The following is a 15811-nucleotide window of genomic DNA, read 5'->3' as shown; positions in this document are numbered from 1 at the left end:
ACAGATCGGAGTGAGTGCGGAAGACACGTAATTTTCAGGATACTGTTGCGATTTCAGATCTGAGTTTGTTATTTCATGATCTTTGTTGTTTTTTCCGGATCTGGGCTTGTTCTACCGCTCTCGTGCGGCGGTTGAAGATGACGATTTGGGATTAGTGTGGTGGGTGCTTATCGGAATTCTGAATCGGAGAGGTGTTCTGTGGGTCACACCACCGTGCAAGGCTTCATCCGTCAAAAAATGATTTTTTTTATCAAACCAAAAGTAGTGGAGAGAGAAAGGGTCTTAGACAATGGAAAGTGAATCGTACCAATGAGTGGTGGGGCCGAGTAGTATCAGGGGTAAATTTGGCAAGAGAAAAAATTTAAGATATTAAATCAAACAATAGACATCTGTCAAAATTTAGTAGTTCGAGCCATCATTCAGTTTCCTTCCTTCGGAGGATTTAGCATTACTCAGAAAGCCTATTCCTACTGTCAAAAAAATATAAAGCCTATTCCAGCTTCAGCTGAATACGTAATTAAAGCGAAAGAAAACTTAACCGAGGTGTTTAATTTTGATTTATTGTGCAGGTTCTTTTTTAAAGGATTGGGGGGAGGGGCAATTTTATAACATTTCAATTTTTTGTCAGATTCCCCTTAAAAATGCAAATTCAGGAGGTATTATACATCACTTAGCATAGATAACAAAGCAATATCATCACTTTGTATTCAATCATAAGCATTTGGCTAAAGTTTACGATCGAACTTCGAACCCATGGCTATACTACATACACACTAATTTATGATGATTTTACAGTTAAAATGCCGACAAACACAACTAATTCCACATTTAATAATTCAAACATATGAGCGGTGTTACATCTTGTGAGGAATCCTAAGTTGAAAAGTTGTATCAGCAGTTTTATGTTAGCAAGTCTCCGATCAGAGTTATTCTTCCTCCGGTTCCTCCTCCTGGAGAAGAGTTTCTCTATTGTCATGAGCCCAGAAACCACGTACATCTATGAGCATGCTGGCTACAGTTCCACCCTGTTTGCAGGCCAGTAGGTCTGCCAATGTTATTTTGAGTGGATCTTCTGGCTTAACCATATCCCAGATTTCATCCCTTACATCTTCGATACAAAGTTCATAGTTGCCACCCTCAATCCATTTATGGTGTACATCTCTGTTTTTTCACAAGAAAAGGGTCAGTCAGTGAAAAGTTGAAGTAACAATGTCAAATTATATGCGCATCGAATCACATGGCCAGTGAAGGGACGTCAAAGATCTCCGTGGGTCCATCAAATAACTAATGTGTCACTGTTTATTTGAGACTTGCAGTACTTGCTCAAGCATTGCAAGCAGGAAACAACAGTTCTTCTCTATAGGAAGATTGTATCAGGCAACATCTTGCCATCTAGATGCTCCCCTTCTATTCTTCCAATAATAGCATTAAATAATCATATTACTGGTTTAGAAGTTTGACAACTTATTTCATAAAAAACTAATATCAATACCACATGCAAGTTAAAAGCAAAGAGCCCAAGAAAAATAGTAAAGAAAACAAATAATAGCAAAAAAATGAGGTACATAAATACTAGTATACAACAGAATGACAGTTTACCTGAAAAGGGAGTGAACATCAGCAGTAGTGAGGTAACCCCTTCCTTGAAGATCAAGGCATCGAAACAAGTATGTCAAGCCTTCAGGGGTGTCTTTGTTTTCTAAAGCCAAAACAAAGTCCAGGAAACTCTCGAAATCCATCTCTCGGGCGTTCCCACCACCACTCTTTCCACGTCGAACATGTTCATCATATACTACAGGAAGTGCAGTTGTTTGTCATTTATTTACAAAAGAAAATGAGTATAAAACTATCAACAAGACAGAGTCACTTTACACTTTGCTAAACTAACCCAAGATTCCAAGAATCAAGATGAAGTTACAATCCAGCAGTAAAAATCATAGGCACGGTGAAAAAATCATATACGGGCATCAACCACAATTATCATTACCAATAGGAAATTGGAGGAAACCAGCCTTTTGGAGTTCAGAATATGCAAATAGATGTTCGTGCCAATGGTACATATGTGCCAAAATTTACACCAGATCTGAAAAGGGTATTATGGTAATAATTTTTACCTCTCTCAATAAAAATATCAGCCAGAGTCGCATCTGCATATTCTCGCAGCTCCTGCTTGCTTAATGTCCCATTTGTATCTTTATCAAGAGCAAGAAACATGTCTGCAGAAAAATTAGGAATAAACATAAACACAAAACTGATAGGAAATAATTTTAACCGTAATTATATTCATAATTTCAATTCATCATGAAATTTAGGCCTGTCAAACATGAGTTTAATAAGAAACTTACATTGTAAAATTGGATAAGAAAGTTCCTTAACACTACCCATTCAAAAGTATACAAACAAGCAAAGATGGAGTAGAATGGACCAGAAGCAGTAGGTAAATGAGTCTGAATCCTAAGACTATATAGATAACCCACCACATATGCGTTGAGCAGAAGTCAAAGAGAACCAGTTTTCGGCTTGCTCTGTGTCCGTGACTTCTTCTTCACTTTCCTGAAATACACAACAGCATACTCAAATAGAACTCAAGCTAATATGGAGTTAGAACAAAATACGGTTCACAGTAATTATCAGTTATTATTAAACAAAGCAAATTAATCGTGTGAGGTAATACACTAAAGGATAAGCACCAGAAGATCCATGACAACATGAAACCAGCAGAGGGAGGGAGAGAACAGAATAACATGGTGTTTGCTTCCAAAGATCTTAAGAAAACTTTTTAGACAATCTACCTGGTGAAGCTCCATGAGTTCCTGGAGACAATTACTAAGCAAAACTTTCTTGATGCAAGCTTTTCCTACAAGAAGAAACGAAATTTATCAAGACTTTTGATAGTACAAGTGGGATAAAAATATTCTGCATTAGCTGAAATTCAAACAGCCAAATGTGATTGAGCACACATGACTGATGTGAGCACAAACATCTAAAAGATATATATAATTAAGATATGACGCAGCCAACATTCTTTCATGCCCTAACTACTCATTCACTGATCCTTACTAAACTTTGTGAAACAAAACCACCAATTGGAACAATTTTTCATTTTCACATCAAAAACATGAACTAGGTATGTTAATGCACCCTACCTTGTGCTCAAAGCTTTATTAGTAATAAATTATTTGCAACACGATATCTAATTGAGCATTCATGAAAGGAACTAATCAAACTATGGAATCTAATGCTTATATACTTGCAAACCCTTAATGACCAGTAATTCATAGTGGTATTCAAGAAACTAATTTGTAATTCACAAGCCTACAATTGTTGCCATCAATGTAAAATTTAATGTTGTCTCGGGAAAAATGAATAAGCAATAGGCAACAGACAGGATGGCAGCATCAATATTAGTTATTAATTAGATTCCATAATAACCTGTCAATGCTATCCTCAACGTGTTTTATGGTGCAAAAGTTTAAAATAAGGTGATCAACTTTATTGAATTAGGGTTAGAATCTAAGCATCAATAGCTTTTAGTTGATAAAACCCCGTGGCACAGATTGGACATTCTATGGGAAAATATCTGGGAAGTTTGTGTTTCATCAAGGTCTCATTTTTCTCATTGGTAGCAGCATATGCAAGATTCTGAAAATGGAAAAACTCAGTTCGAGAGAGGCAAATATGCTCTCTTGAATGCTAAATATGACAAGCAAAATGTTGATTAGATGCTCCACTAACCTCAGTAGCAAATATGTTTAAATATTGGGATTTTCTCTGTGTATTGAGTTCAATGATTTATTTCTGCCAAGGATATAATAGCTTTCTGGGGTCAACAGTTTACTTCATCAACAATTGCTAAACATCTTCCAATATTTGGATCATCTATTACAAGATGAATATGAAAATAATAGGATTGTGAATTGTAACTTGTAACAATTTACAAACTACCATGAAAACATTGAAGAGGAATACTTTATAAAATCCTACTCACTTTCTGTCAGTTTTTTCTTTTCTTTAGAGAACATATAGGAAAGCTGCTATGAGTTATGCCCCCTTTGATTATACCTCAATAAATTTTTCTATTCTATTATTCTAAAATTAAAAAAGCATATTTTTTGTCACGATACAGAAATTCAAAAGAGGAAATACAACTATGAAGCAACATCTAAACTTAGCAACTAAAAGATATCAGCCATGCAAACCTCGTCTATGAGGATCGCAAAAGAAGAAGAATTTGTGTGCAGCAATACGACAATACATTTGAACAAAGGCAGCTGGCATGTCACGTAACTGTGCCAAGTTGGGTATCAGACCTCGTATATAGGCCTCCATTTCCTGAAGAGCAAAGTAAATAATAATGATGATGATGATGACGTGACAATGGTTAACCTAATCTTTTTATATAAGAATGTAAGAAATTATTCAAATACAATTTATTTCCCATCTTACTAAATAAGTCACTCCAGAAGTTAGAATTCTCAAAAACCTATACGACCAAAAATATGCATGCTAACAAAATAAAGGTTAGATAATCATAATAAGGAATGAATCACGTGATACCACTCCATAAGCCTAGTTGACTAGTGAAATGCTGCTATTAGAGGAAATGTGGATATAGAAAATTGAATACGATAAGTGATTCTTTTCTATAACAGAATAGATATGTATATATGTACAGCAAAAAAAAATGAATAGTTGAGAGAGCAAACTGATTATTCAATTTAAAACAATTGGAAGCATAATAGCAATAAGAATCCATACATGTGGCTGAAGGAAACCATCAGAATCCTCATCAAGCTCACTCATATCAATTCTTGCCTGCGTAAGTGAAACCTGCATAACCATAACCAGTATTGATCAAGCTGTCATAAACATTAGATAGGTTCATCAAGTTCAAGGTACGAGTAAACAACTCAATAAATTTTGATGGCAGATGACCTACCGTTCGCATCACATAAAGGTAAAAGGGTAGAATGGCAATTCTTCCCTGCTCATCTTTCTCAAACTTCATAAAGTTTGAAGGACTGAAAAACCGCCGGCATTTAGGACCTATTTGTTCTGTACATACAGAGGCAATGTGGCAAAAGTCTTCATAATTCATCTATGAGAAACAAATTGAAGTGTGATTAGGATTGCTTTAAAAATAGTATACAAAGCTAAAGAGCCAAGCATTCAAGAAAAAGCATGATTCATAACAATGTTACAGTAACTTTGAGATTATCAAGGTGAAAATCTTGGCCGAACTATAAATTACATGAACAGCAGCAACTTATATCACCATTCAACAAAGAGAAAAATAATAATTTTGATAGATAAAATAGACAGAGTAAATTTAAATTATCACTATGAAAGAAATAAGATTTTCTCAGCAAAAATCCATTATGGCACACAAATCAAACTCTAATAGAAGGACATACAGAGTGCATGTCAAATTGCACTTTTAATAAGGTAATTCTAGTTGAATATGCCATAAAATTTGGAAATATGAAGAAGCAAGACACAAAATGGCAGACCTTTTCTGCACCAGTAGCATCATCAATGACGCAGTTCTCTCTTAAGCACACCCACATTGCATCCAAATCATCAGCATTCAGCAAAAGATCGGATTGTTTCTGTTGAACACACCAGGGTTGAGAAAATATAAACTGTTTAAGCAACAAAGAAGTAAAGCGGAAAATGATACCCTTAGAAAGCGATACTTTGCCAATCTCTGAACTCTATGACTGATTGATCCATCTTCAGGTTTCTGAAAGAGCATAGCAAGGATTGAATCACAAATGGAGGCAAAGAAATCCAAATCTAAAGTTCAAACATAAAGGGATACAGCACATAAGGGCCTGGGCACAAGTTAAAAAAAAAAGAGCACATGAGATGACATGCCTTCTTGTAGAAAGTGGGAATTGTAGCAGCTTCGGCGGTTTTCTTCTGCTTTTCCTTAAAAATGTCGAGCAAAATTCTCTTAGTTTCAAGCTCTGCGAAAGGGGAAAAGGGTTAGGGTTTGGGAGCAAAATAAGGAAATGTAATAACGAAACAAAGAATACAGACGGACCCATCAAGGCTTCGGATCCGAGGCCGGCGCCGGATCCGATGAAACGGCGAAGATTGCGGACCCAAAGCATGGAGGATGCCGGCGGAATTTTCCTCTGACTCTGAGGGGCGTCATGGCTTTCGCCGTCGCTGGAGCCGCTGTACATCGTACGTAGAACAGACACGATCTGGATCAATGAAAATCACTCAACAGCTTCGGTGTTTGGTTTCACTTTCACCATAACAATGATAACATATTAACTCACTCACTCTCAACTATCATCAATGCTATGATCCAGTCTCATTTCACCTCATCTCATCTACCACTGGATTGGATCCCTTTTACCCCACCTTTTCTTTTCTTTTCGCATCCCAAACTAATTACAGTACTATTATTTTTTTTCTTTCATTCTTAAACGCTCAATCTTCCTCATGAAAAACAAACACTTAAATATAATTTTGGATCCTAAATTATTATTTTTTTCATTTTTAACAAATTTAAATTTAGTTTTTTTAAGTTTGTTCCTTGTGAAATATTTTGCTCATTTTTAGTTTACATAATTTTTTTAAAAATTTTGATTCCTAGGAGCCTAAACTTATAAAAGAAATTAGAATCTTATTAATACTAAAAACTAAAAATGAATAAAATATTTTACAAACACTAAAATTGAAAGAACGTTACTTTATAAATCTCGGACATTTTCGGAACCAGAGCAAAAATTTAAAAAAAAAAATCCCTAAACAACATAAACGTATTTTATAAATAATTTATCGACAAAAAAATTTCATAAATTTATAAATTCAACACTAAAAAATAATACGCAAAACTTTTATATATTAAAAAGTTCACTAATAAAATTTTTCTTCAGATTTTTTTAAAAATTGTGGGACCCTTTAAAATGGGGATTGATCGATCGGTTACCTTATGCATGTATTCGAAACGACATTGTTTATAAAAACTAAAACTAGATAAATAAACTTACTGGAAGCAAAAATAAAAAAACGATAATTTAAAGTGACAAAAATCATAATTAATTAGTAATGTGTGAGAAAAGTAATTTAGACTCCTATTTATTTTTTTAGGCAAAATAATTTAAACCGTTTCATTCGTAAAAGATTCAATACAAGTAGGAATGAAATCAAATACACGAAGATGAGGAAAAAAAATTCTATTAAGTATTATGAATTAGGTATTTAAATATATTGAGGAGTAAAACTTTTTATTTTTCTCTTATTTTTTTAATTACCTTATTTTTATATTTCATTTTTTCTTAATTAGATTTGACATTCACTTCTAATTATCGAACCCTATTTTGACCTCAGTCAAAGCAAATTTTTTCCATCAAAATTGATATAGAATCAAATAGATACCGGTAGGATCAATTTAAGTTGGACTTAACTAAATTTTTAATTCCAAAACTTTTTCATATTATAACTTTTGCTCCATCAAAATATTTTTATCGTTTAAAAGTAATCTCAAATATAAAATAAATAAGAAACTAAAAACTGACAAAATAATGATTAATTTTAAGTAATAAAAAAACAAATAACTAAAAATAAGCAAAAAAAATAATAAAAGAACTAAAATTGCTAACAAAAAATTAACAAAAGGTTAAAAGTTGTATAAAAATTTTGAAGGACTGAAAATTAGAATCTAAAGAAGTTAAGTGATTAAAAACTTAATTAATCTTTTAAGTTGTGAAGCCTAAGCAAGTCTCTGAAAATAATACTAAGACTTTACATGATTTGTTATTACTTTCAATGTGACTTCATCTATCTTTCCTCGTTTTCTTATTATTATTTTGGTTAATATTTATATATTCTTGTTGGCCATTACTTATTGAATTATAATTCTAACTAAACTATAAAATTCAAAGAACTCGTATTTAATTAGTCTATTGGAAAAAATGTCATGAAATTGAATAAAGTGTAAATTGTGTAAAATTATAATTTTAGAGACGTATGATATTAAAAAGGCTATTTGATGATAAAAGAATAGGAGTTATTATAATGTGTATTAGAATAATTGTGCGAGTATTAGATTAAATTAATTACATTATTCAAAGAGTGATTAAGGTTTTAATAAAAAAAAATTAATAGGTGTAATTCAGTTTATAATACACGTTGAATTTGTCGAACATGAATTTGATTTTCATATAATATTCTTTGGGAGGGATAATGATCCTTAAGTGTGATTAAACCCGAACTTAATGGTTGTGGTTAATAAAAAAATTAGATTAGTAGATTAGTATTTTAATTAGACGAGTTAGTAAATAATTAGTTCGGTTGAATTGTATTTTCCTTCATGGCCCCCAATAAGCAATAGCCCACTAACTGTTAGAGTTTTGTTTATGTTTCTTCTCCTTCATGGGCTACGTTGAGCTGTCCCTTCAACCCAAAATGCTATAAGAAAAATGATAATTGTGTTTTTGCATTTTTTTTTTTTTACTTATACACTCTTCCGTGTTTCTTTTTTTCTTATGAAACTTTAAAAGTACTCTCTTTCTAGAAATTACGTTCTGAAATTTATTTTATTAATGAACAAATGTTCCAATGAATTTGTAGGTTTTGGGGTGTCAACAACATAATTGGAATTCTCTTATGCATTTTGATGCTTGGCATTTAACCTTTTATGAAAAAAAAGATCATCAACAAAGTTATACCTATAAGAATTAATACTAGAAATTCACATGATCTATTTGTCATTTTTGGTCTTATTCATCGTATGTTGACTATCCATGAATACCTTTATGTAAATTATTAATATAACACTTATGTTTGAGAAATAATAAGTGACGAAAATAAAATCCAAGAATCCTTGAACACAAAACACACACTCAACCATTAAATCATTAATAAATCACATTAAAATCAACATTTAATTATGGATAATCAACTAGCATAATAACATAATCTTTTGTTGATATGACACATGGCAATATTAATATATTGTTAACAAATCAACATTTAAAAATACATGATGATTTGCTAGCAACATACTAACATTATTCAATCATAGGTATATCGGTATTAGGGTTGGCAGGGTGGAAGTGAATTTTTTAAAAAACATGTATAATAATAATAATAATAATAATAATAATAATAATAATAATAATAATAATAATAATAATAATAATAACATGGTAAAAATCATAGTAATTTATATTGTTAACGTTGTTGATTTTTGTATAGAGCTGTTTTTTTTGTTTTATAATAGTAATTTATATTGTCGATGCTTAGGATTAAGAAAAGAATGTTAAAGGAGGAGAGAAGAGGGCAAGATCTTTATATATATTTCCCTTTCTCATTATATGCTTAATAACCTTTGCGCTATTCCGAAGGGCGAAGGCCAATTGAAAATTTCTAATATAACCAATCATACATGATCGTCCCAATTCTTCATCAGGAATAATAATAATATATGAAAATCCATATAATGCATGGACACACTTTTATTTCTCTTTAATCTTCGTTTTTTATTCATTATATTATACCACTTATCATGTTTATACTTTTTTCTTCTATCTCATAAGTGTCTATAAAAATAATTTTTCTAGACAATTTCATATATAACTCTATTTGCATTATGTTTAAATAATAATTAAAAACTTAAGTTGCCATGTTAATTAATGTTATGCAGGTATTAAGCTGCGTTAATTTCATTGTGATTTTAAATAAAAATATATCTTAATTTATTAATCATAATTCAATTATTAGACATTGACTAGTAATATATATAACAGCAAAAGTCTTATTCTATTATTATATGAGAAATCAGATGTACGAATTTTTTTTACGAGAGCTATATGGATTATTAAACAATATCATTTGACAGATTTATTTACAACGTACACCAACAATATGTGACGGTAAAAAGAAGAAAAAAAGATGACAGGCATTTGGAACTAGTAATAAGGTTTCGTTCCATTATGAACTAGAAATACTTAAACAAGTTAGAAAAGTAATAAACAATTTTCTAACAAGTAGAAAACATACAAACAACAAAAATAAGTGAAAAAAACAGGCTAAAATTCAAGAACATATGTACGAAAACTAATTAAAATTTAAATTAGTAAAAAAGTACGGAGATTAAAATTTACTTGAGTGCTAAATGTTTTGATATCAATGTATTTTGATAGTTCGACAAAAAAATTAAACTCACAAACACACAATTATTCTGAAAATAATGTGAGAGAATAAATAAATTTTATATAAGGGAAGAAGAGACTTAAATTTTATAAACTAAAATTAATTTTTCTCATGCTTCAAATTTAAAGTGTCTACGTGTTTCTTCTTGTGAGGATAGAGAAAAATCTTGAAAGTAAAATTGTTAGAAACTTTTTTACTGTTATTATTTTTAAAAGCTTGATTTAAATATATATTTTTTAACTGACTACGTCTAATCGTATTGGTTTATATTTTTCATTAATAAGTGTCTATGTCTTGTCTCTAATAACGTGACTCTTGCATGTTATCATGGCACTTTGACTAAAGCAACAATAATTCATAATTGGATGCGAATGCCATGGCGATCGAGGTACCATTTGTGGTGATCATGAGACACAACACACTTGTTGCGAAATAAGAGGGTTTAAATTCCAAAAAAACAATAGTTTGTGGGAGGACACGAGTGTTGTTTTTGAGCAGAAAGAAGCCGAAGCATCAAAAGCTAACATGGGACAGGTTTGAACGAAAAGTGCTTACTGTAACATTTGTCACTTAAACACCATTAGTTTCTCTTCCGTCAAAATCCAAGTCCTAAAAAACATGTTTATCTTTTTCCCTAAATCCCGGACGACCTTTAACATTAGCAAAAAAGTGTGTGCCACTTTTGGAGAATGTGCAGAATTCCCTTCTGACCATAAAAAGTTACGTGCTAAAAACCATCTTAGAGAAAATAAAATAAGAAGAGAGAGAGAGAGACAGAGAGCTACTACTACCTTTCTTTGCGGTCTTGTTTGGTCATTATGGAAGAAAAACATCTATTTTAGGGATGTCTAAAGCACCTTGTCAAACGTTCACAAAAAAAAAAAAGCACCTTGTCAAAATATACCATTTGCCAACCCAACTTGAAAAGTCACATCTTTTGAGACACGCATTGACTAACCTTTATTCTTTCTTAATGGTAAGTTCCAAAACCTTCCATACGAAGAATGGTTATGGAACACATCCCTCTAGTTTTTCTTCTTCCTCTTTTGAAATCAACCCCCTACTGTAACAATATATGTCTAGTTTTGATCAATCTGTTATGTATAATTAGAATGTTTTCTTCACTTTTTTTACCCTGCATACTCGGCTAGCACTCCTCCTAATGGAAAATTCAGACATGAAAAAACTCCATGCCCATTTTTCTGAATTTTCTATTTGTGTTTTCTCTCTCTTCATATTAGTAGTCATTAAGTTGTCTTGGAACAAGAGAGCACTATGATACCATGCTCAAATACTAATATTTTGCCATTTCACTCTGGGGCCCAAATGGAGCTAACATACTATCTTTCTGCCTCTTGGAATCTTTAGTGGAGGAGTCAAGGTTCTTGGATTCAAAACCCAATCAATTAACAAACAAAAATGACTAATTAATCTTAAACAAATGTTGTTGAGTCCGTACGTGTGCATCTCTATCCTTGCAACATGCTATTAATAGTTGCAAAATACTTTGGCACTTGGATTATATCAAAACAAAAAATTACACTAGTAAATAATATGCTGAGAGCAACAAGACACCTTGACCATTTGTATGATTAGCATTGTGCTATTTCCAATGCAATATAGGCATGTGATTGCAGACTAATTAAAGGGAGTACTAAAATTACAATTTCCTTCTTGTAGGAACGGTGAACTAATAAAAATGTACCCCACTATGCTTTAGCTTTGTGGGGCGGTTTAATCCAACTCAAGTTGCAAGTGTCCTTTAAACTTTTTATTGCCCTTTTGACTACACCCTTTTTATATTGGCTTTTGGAGATCAGAGAAAGTAAAGGTGATTAACCTAAAAGGCTTTGTTTTTGTCATCTATTTTAATTTTATGCCTTTAGCCATTTTATCCTCTACCGTTAAAATCATTCAGTGTACATTCTTGGTTATCTTAGCCTAAACATGACTACCACCAAAATTTGATTATAATATGTATAATACAGAGTTGTATTTGTCCTCGAAAGGTCTAAATCACAAGCGTAATAATATATTTTCAAAATCCAGATTGGTCGATAACCCTTCTCAGAAAAATCCCTCATATCCAAGAGCTTGTACTGAGTATCTGAATAAAATTGTTTACGGTTTAGGCTTGTGTAATAGTCTTTTGGGTGGACTTCAACTGTTAAGTACTTCAGCATGTTATTGAGGTGTCTTTTTGTTTAACCACTGTTTTATAAGAATTTTTTTTTTTAAATAAACTAAAATCTGCTGGAATGTTGTTCATATGAAAACTGGACAAAGCAAGTTAAGTGCAACTTGTAAATTCCATCATCCACAACCTGCGGGTGTCCAAATTCTAGTGCAGTAAAAGAAATCTGATCTACACTTTTATCCAAGAGAGGTTTAGTTTGGCTGGCTGAACCACATACTCATAACAGGGCACTAAGCTAAGACCATGGTCAACTGCTATGTTCAGTTTGGCACTAATAAACTCTTGTACTAGAATTGAAAATTCTACAATTGATTACCAAATATAAAAATATAGGAAAATCTTCTATTGATATGTGAAGCATGTGTAGAACAAACAAAGTTAAGAGTTTGTCTAGTGGGCCCTTCAAAAGGGAACTTTTTATTTTTGTACTCCAGTGTGGGGTTGTTTCCATGACACAAGACAGGGAAGGCTCATACAATATAAAATCGTTGGATAATTTTTGTGTGTAGTTATAGATGATTTTAACTGCTCCCTTTGAAAATCATGAAGCGAACAAGAGCCTCCGATGTAATTGGTTGATTATTTTGCATAAAACGCGGATTCACATGTGCATAATACATGCAGCTAGTGAATGTCATGCTAAGATTAGTACCTCCAAATTCAAATGTTTGAGACTCTCTAGGAGGGTGCAGACAAAACCACGCAGTTGTTTTTCCTTTTCTGGTTTTGTCAGGGATTGATTCCAGCATAATAAGATTTCATTTGCTCCAATCATTCAATCATCCAGGAAAGTTCTCCAAAAACAGCAGTATATGTATTATCTCAAAAAACAAACCTTATAGGTCAATATCTATCAAGCCTAGAAAAAAAACTGAGGTTGAAGTTTTATGTTAGATTTCTTGGTACATAAATTAAAATTAAAAATAGTAATTTATAGGGAAAGCTTTACTTTTGTGGTGCATCAGTATGTCCTTTTTTTCTTTATTTTTTTCCTTGTATTGGAAATAGCACAATAGAGCTTACCAGGTCAATTCCAGGTAGTTAGTTGATTAGCTGGGCCTTTACACGTGAACTGATATGCATAGAGATTTAATTTTGTCAATCCTTATCAAATCCCAATACCTTACATGGACCCTCATGTAATAATTACCTCCCTAAGTTTTACATTATTCAACATCTATGTAATTTTTTTTCTCAACCTCAAAAAACAACTAATCCAAAGTTTCGGAATGTAATAAAAACATGACTAATAATTTTTTTTATTAATGATCAAACTTGAATATTATTTAAATAATTCAATTTTAATTTTAAAACATTAATTATTTGTGTTCAATCACTTCATTAATACAATGTAATTTTATCTATTATTTTTCCAGCTCATTTATCTATCTATGTCTGTGCTTATTATTACAAAGATACAGAGAACACATTTTAGACTGTCGTTGGAACTAGAAAGAAAGTGACTGTTGCAAGGAAATAAGATCTCAAAAGTGCAGCGTGTAGAGCCCCATTTAAAGTACTTGACAAGTGAAGGGCATCTTTATTTTCACTGTTTAGTCGTGAGCCTTAACTAAATGGGATGGAGAACTAGAGGTTTAATAGAAATAAGAAAAAGAAAGGTTTTAAAAAGTAGGTGGAAAGGAGAGGATGGTCTCCAAAGAATGACATCTGCAATAAAATGTCCTTTTTTCTTCCTTCCATGATCAAGTCACAGTCTTTAAAAGACTCCCCCCAAAGACTTCTCCCATTCATCATAACGTAACCTTCACTACCTTCTGCAGTCCCATTCTCTTCATTTGGCACACTGTTTAACTCACATTTCCTCTGCTCATTTCACTCCAAATTTTCTTAGCCATGTCAACCTCGAGAACCTCATCAGATACACCCTTCAAAGGATATGATCCTAGCCAAACTCAAATGTGTCTCTCTCTCCTCCAACGCAACACTTCTCCTTGTGGTGAGAGGAGGGGCAGAAGGAAGCAAGCAGAACCAGGGAGGTTCCTTGGTGTGAGGAGGCGCCCTTGGGGTCGATATGCTGCTGAAATTAGAGACCCCACAACCAAAGAGAGGCATTGGCTTGGCACATTTGACACTGCTCAAGAAGCAGCTCTTGCTTATGACAGAGCTGCTCTGTCCATGAAAGGAAGCCAAGCTAGAACCAACTTTGTTTACTCTGATAACATCAACTTCCACACTCTCCAGCTTTCTCCTATGAATGTTCAAGTTCAACCTCTCTTGCCAGCTTCACAGTTCCTCACTACCACCACCACTCAGACCAACCAAAATAGCCACTTTCAGGTTATTCACAGTACTCCAAACTGTGGAAACCCCTCCCCATTGAACAATGACATGTGTGTTGAAACCACATATGGGTCAGCTCAGGATGATAATTTCTTCTTTTCCAGTGATTCTAACTCGGGCTATCTCGAATGCATAGTTCCTGATGATTGCTTCAGACCTGCTTCATCCAGTTCCAACAGTTCAAACTCCAGAAAGAGCAACGTGAGTGATCAAAAGGCTAACACAAGCTCCATGGAGAGTACTAATCACCATCATCATCAGTACTCACATGTTGACATGACTTCATTCTCTCAAGAAGGCATTGAAATGGCACCAAGGGCATCTTATAACTTTTCAGATTTTTGTTATCAAAGTGAAGTGAGTCAAGGATCATGGGATGATCAGCAGTCATGGGATTGGAATAGCAGTGAACTTTCAGCTATATTTAAGAACCCAATGAGGGTGGAAAATGGGTGCATGGATGCATTATGCCCCATAAATGATAGTCCTAGTTCAAGCTATGGGCTAATGAATGAGGCTGCTTCTTCTTCTACAACCTGTTCTCCGTCACTTCCACCCTTTGGGGACGTAGACTTGGGATACCCACTCTTCTGACGTGCATTTATCAAGGAGTGCCATTGTGTACTTGTATTGCATGCACTTGTACGTTTTTCTTTTTATTTTTCCTTGTAACTTGGGTCTAGCAAGCCTTTTTCCTTCTTCTAATGTAATTACTAAATTGCACACATCATGGGGTGAGTGAGCTCTTTAGGTTTTGAGATGTTGAAAAAAGCTCCACTGCCAGCTCTCACTTTCAAATCAATGGAAAGCCTTTCCTGTGATGCTCTGGCTTTCCCCGTTATTGTTATTTAAGTTTAATTATACTTTTATACTCTATTTTATTTTCTCATTTTGCATATGATTTTGGTTCTTTAGATTTTGTTTAGTAAAGAAATATTTTATATATCCTTCATGGGAAATAATTTTACTGTAGTTAGGTAAGATTATAATTAAATACCTATCACTCAAATTCAAAATTATTGATTGAAATGAAATAATTTTATGTTAATTGAGTTTCCTTAGTTTAAATTTAATTATTTTCCTTAAAGTATCCAATAATTAACATAAATATAACATAAATGTAATGTATCATTGATTTTG

General features: G+C 32.9%; 2 protein-coding genes and 1 non-coding gene across 3 annotated transcripts; 1 reads left to right on the top strand and 2 right to left on the bottom strand.

Annotated features, from left to right (window-relative positions):
* Window positions 1-680: 680 nt before the first annotated feature.
* Window positions 681-6443, bottom strand: LOC100789934 (probable serine/threonine-protein phosphatase 2A regulatory subunit B'' subunit TON2). The gene is made up of 12 exons (XM_003529537.5): window positions 6047-6443; window positions 5878-5969; window positions 5681-5743; window positions 5511-5609; window positions 4940-5098; window positions 4759-4830; window positions 4200-4332; window positions 2793-2857; window positions 2478-2553; window positions 2115-2216; window positions 1600-1792; window positions 681-1161 (listed from the first exon to the last, which is right to left on the bottom strand). The coding sequence occupies exons 1-12, from the start codon at window positions 6189-6191 to the stop codon at window positions 927-929; spliced, it is 1434 nt and encodes a 477-aa protein (XP_003529585.1). The 5' UTR covers window positions 6192-6443; the 3' UTR covers window positions 681-926.
* Window positions 1288-1405, bottom strand: LOC113002212 (small nucleolar RNA snoR104). The gene has a single exon (XR_003267756.1). It is a non-coding gene; the product is annotated as a small nucleolar RNA snoR104 (small nucleolar RNA).
* Window positions 6444-13969: 7526 nt separating the features above from the next.
* Window positions 13970-15553, top strand: LOC100812047 (ethylene-responsive transcription factor ERF086). Its single transcript, XM_003528602.5, has one exon. It carries the CDS (start codon window positions 14225-14227, stop codon window positions 15263-15265), a length of 1041 nt encoding a protein of 346 aa, XP_003528650.1. The 5' UTR covers window positions 13970-14224; the 3' UTR covers window positions 15266-15553.
* The last annotated feature ends 258 nt before the right edge of the window (window positions 15554-15811 follow it).

Source organism: Glycine max, chromosome 7 (assembly GCF_000004515.6).
Source record: "Glycine max cultivar Williams 82 chromosome 7, Glycine_max_v4.0, whole genome shotgun sequence".
NCBI lineage: Eukaryota > Viridiplantae > Streptophyta > Magnoliopsida > Fabales > Fabaceae > Glycine > Glycine max.
Note: the sequence above shows the minus strand (reverse complement) of the source record. Positions and strands in the feature narration are given on the sequence as shown.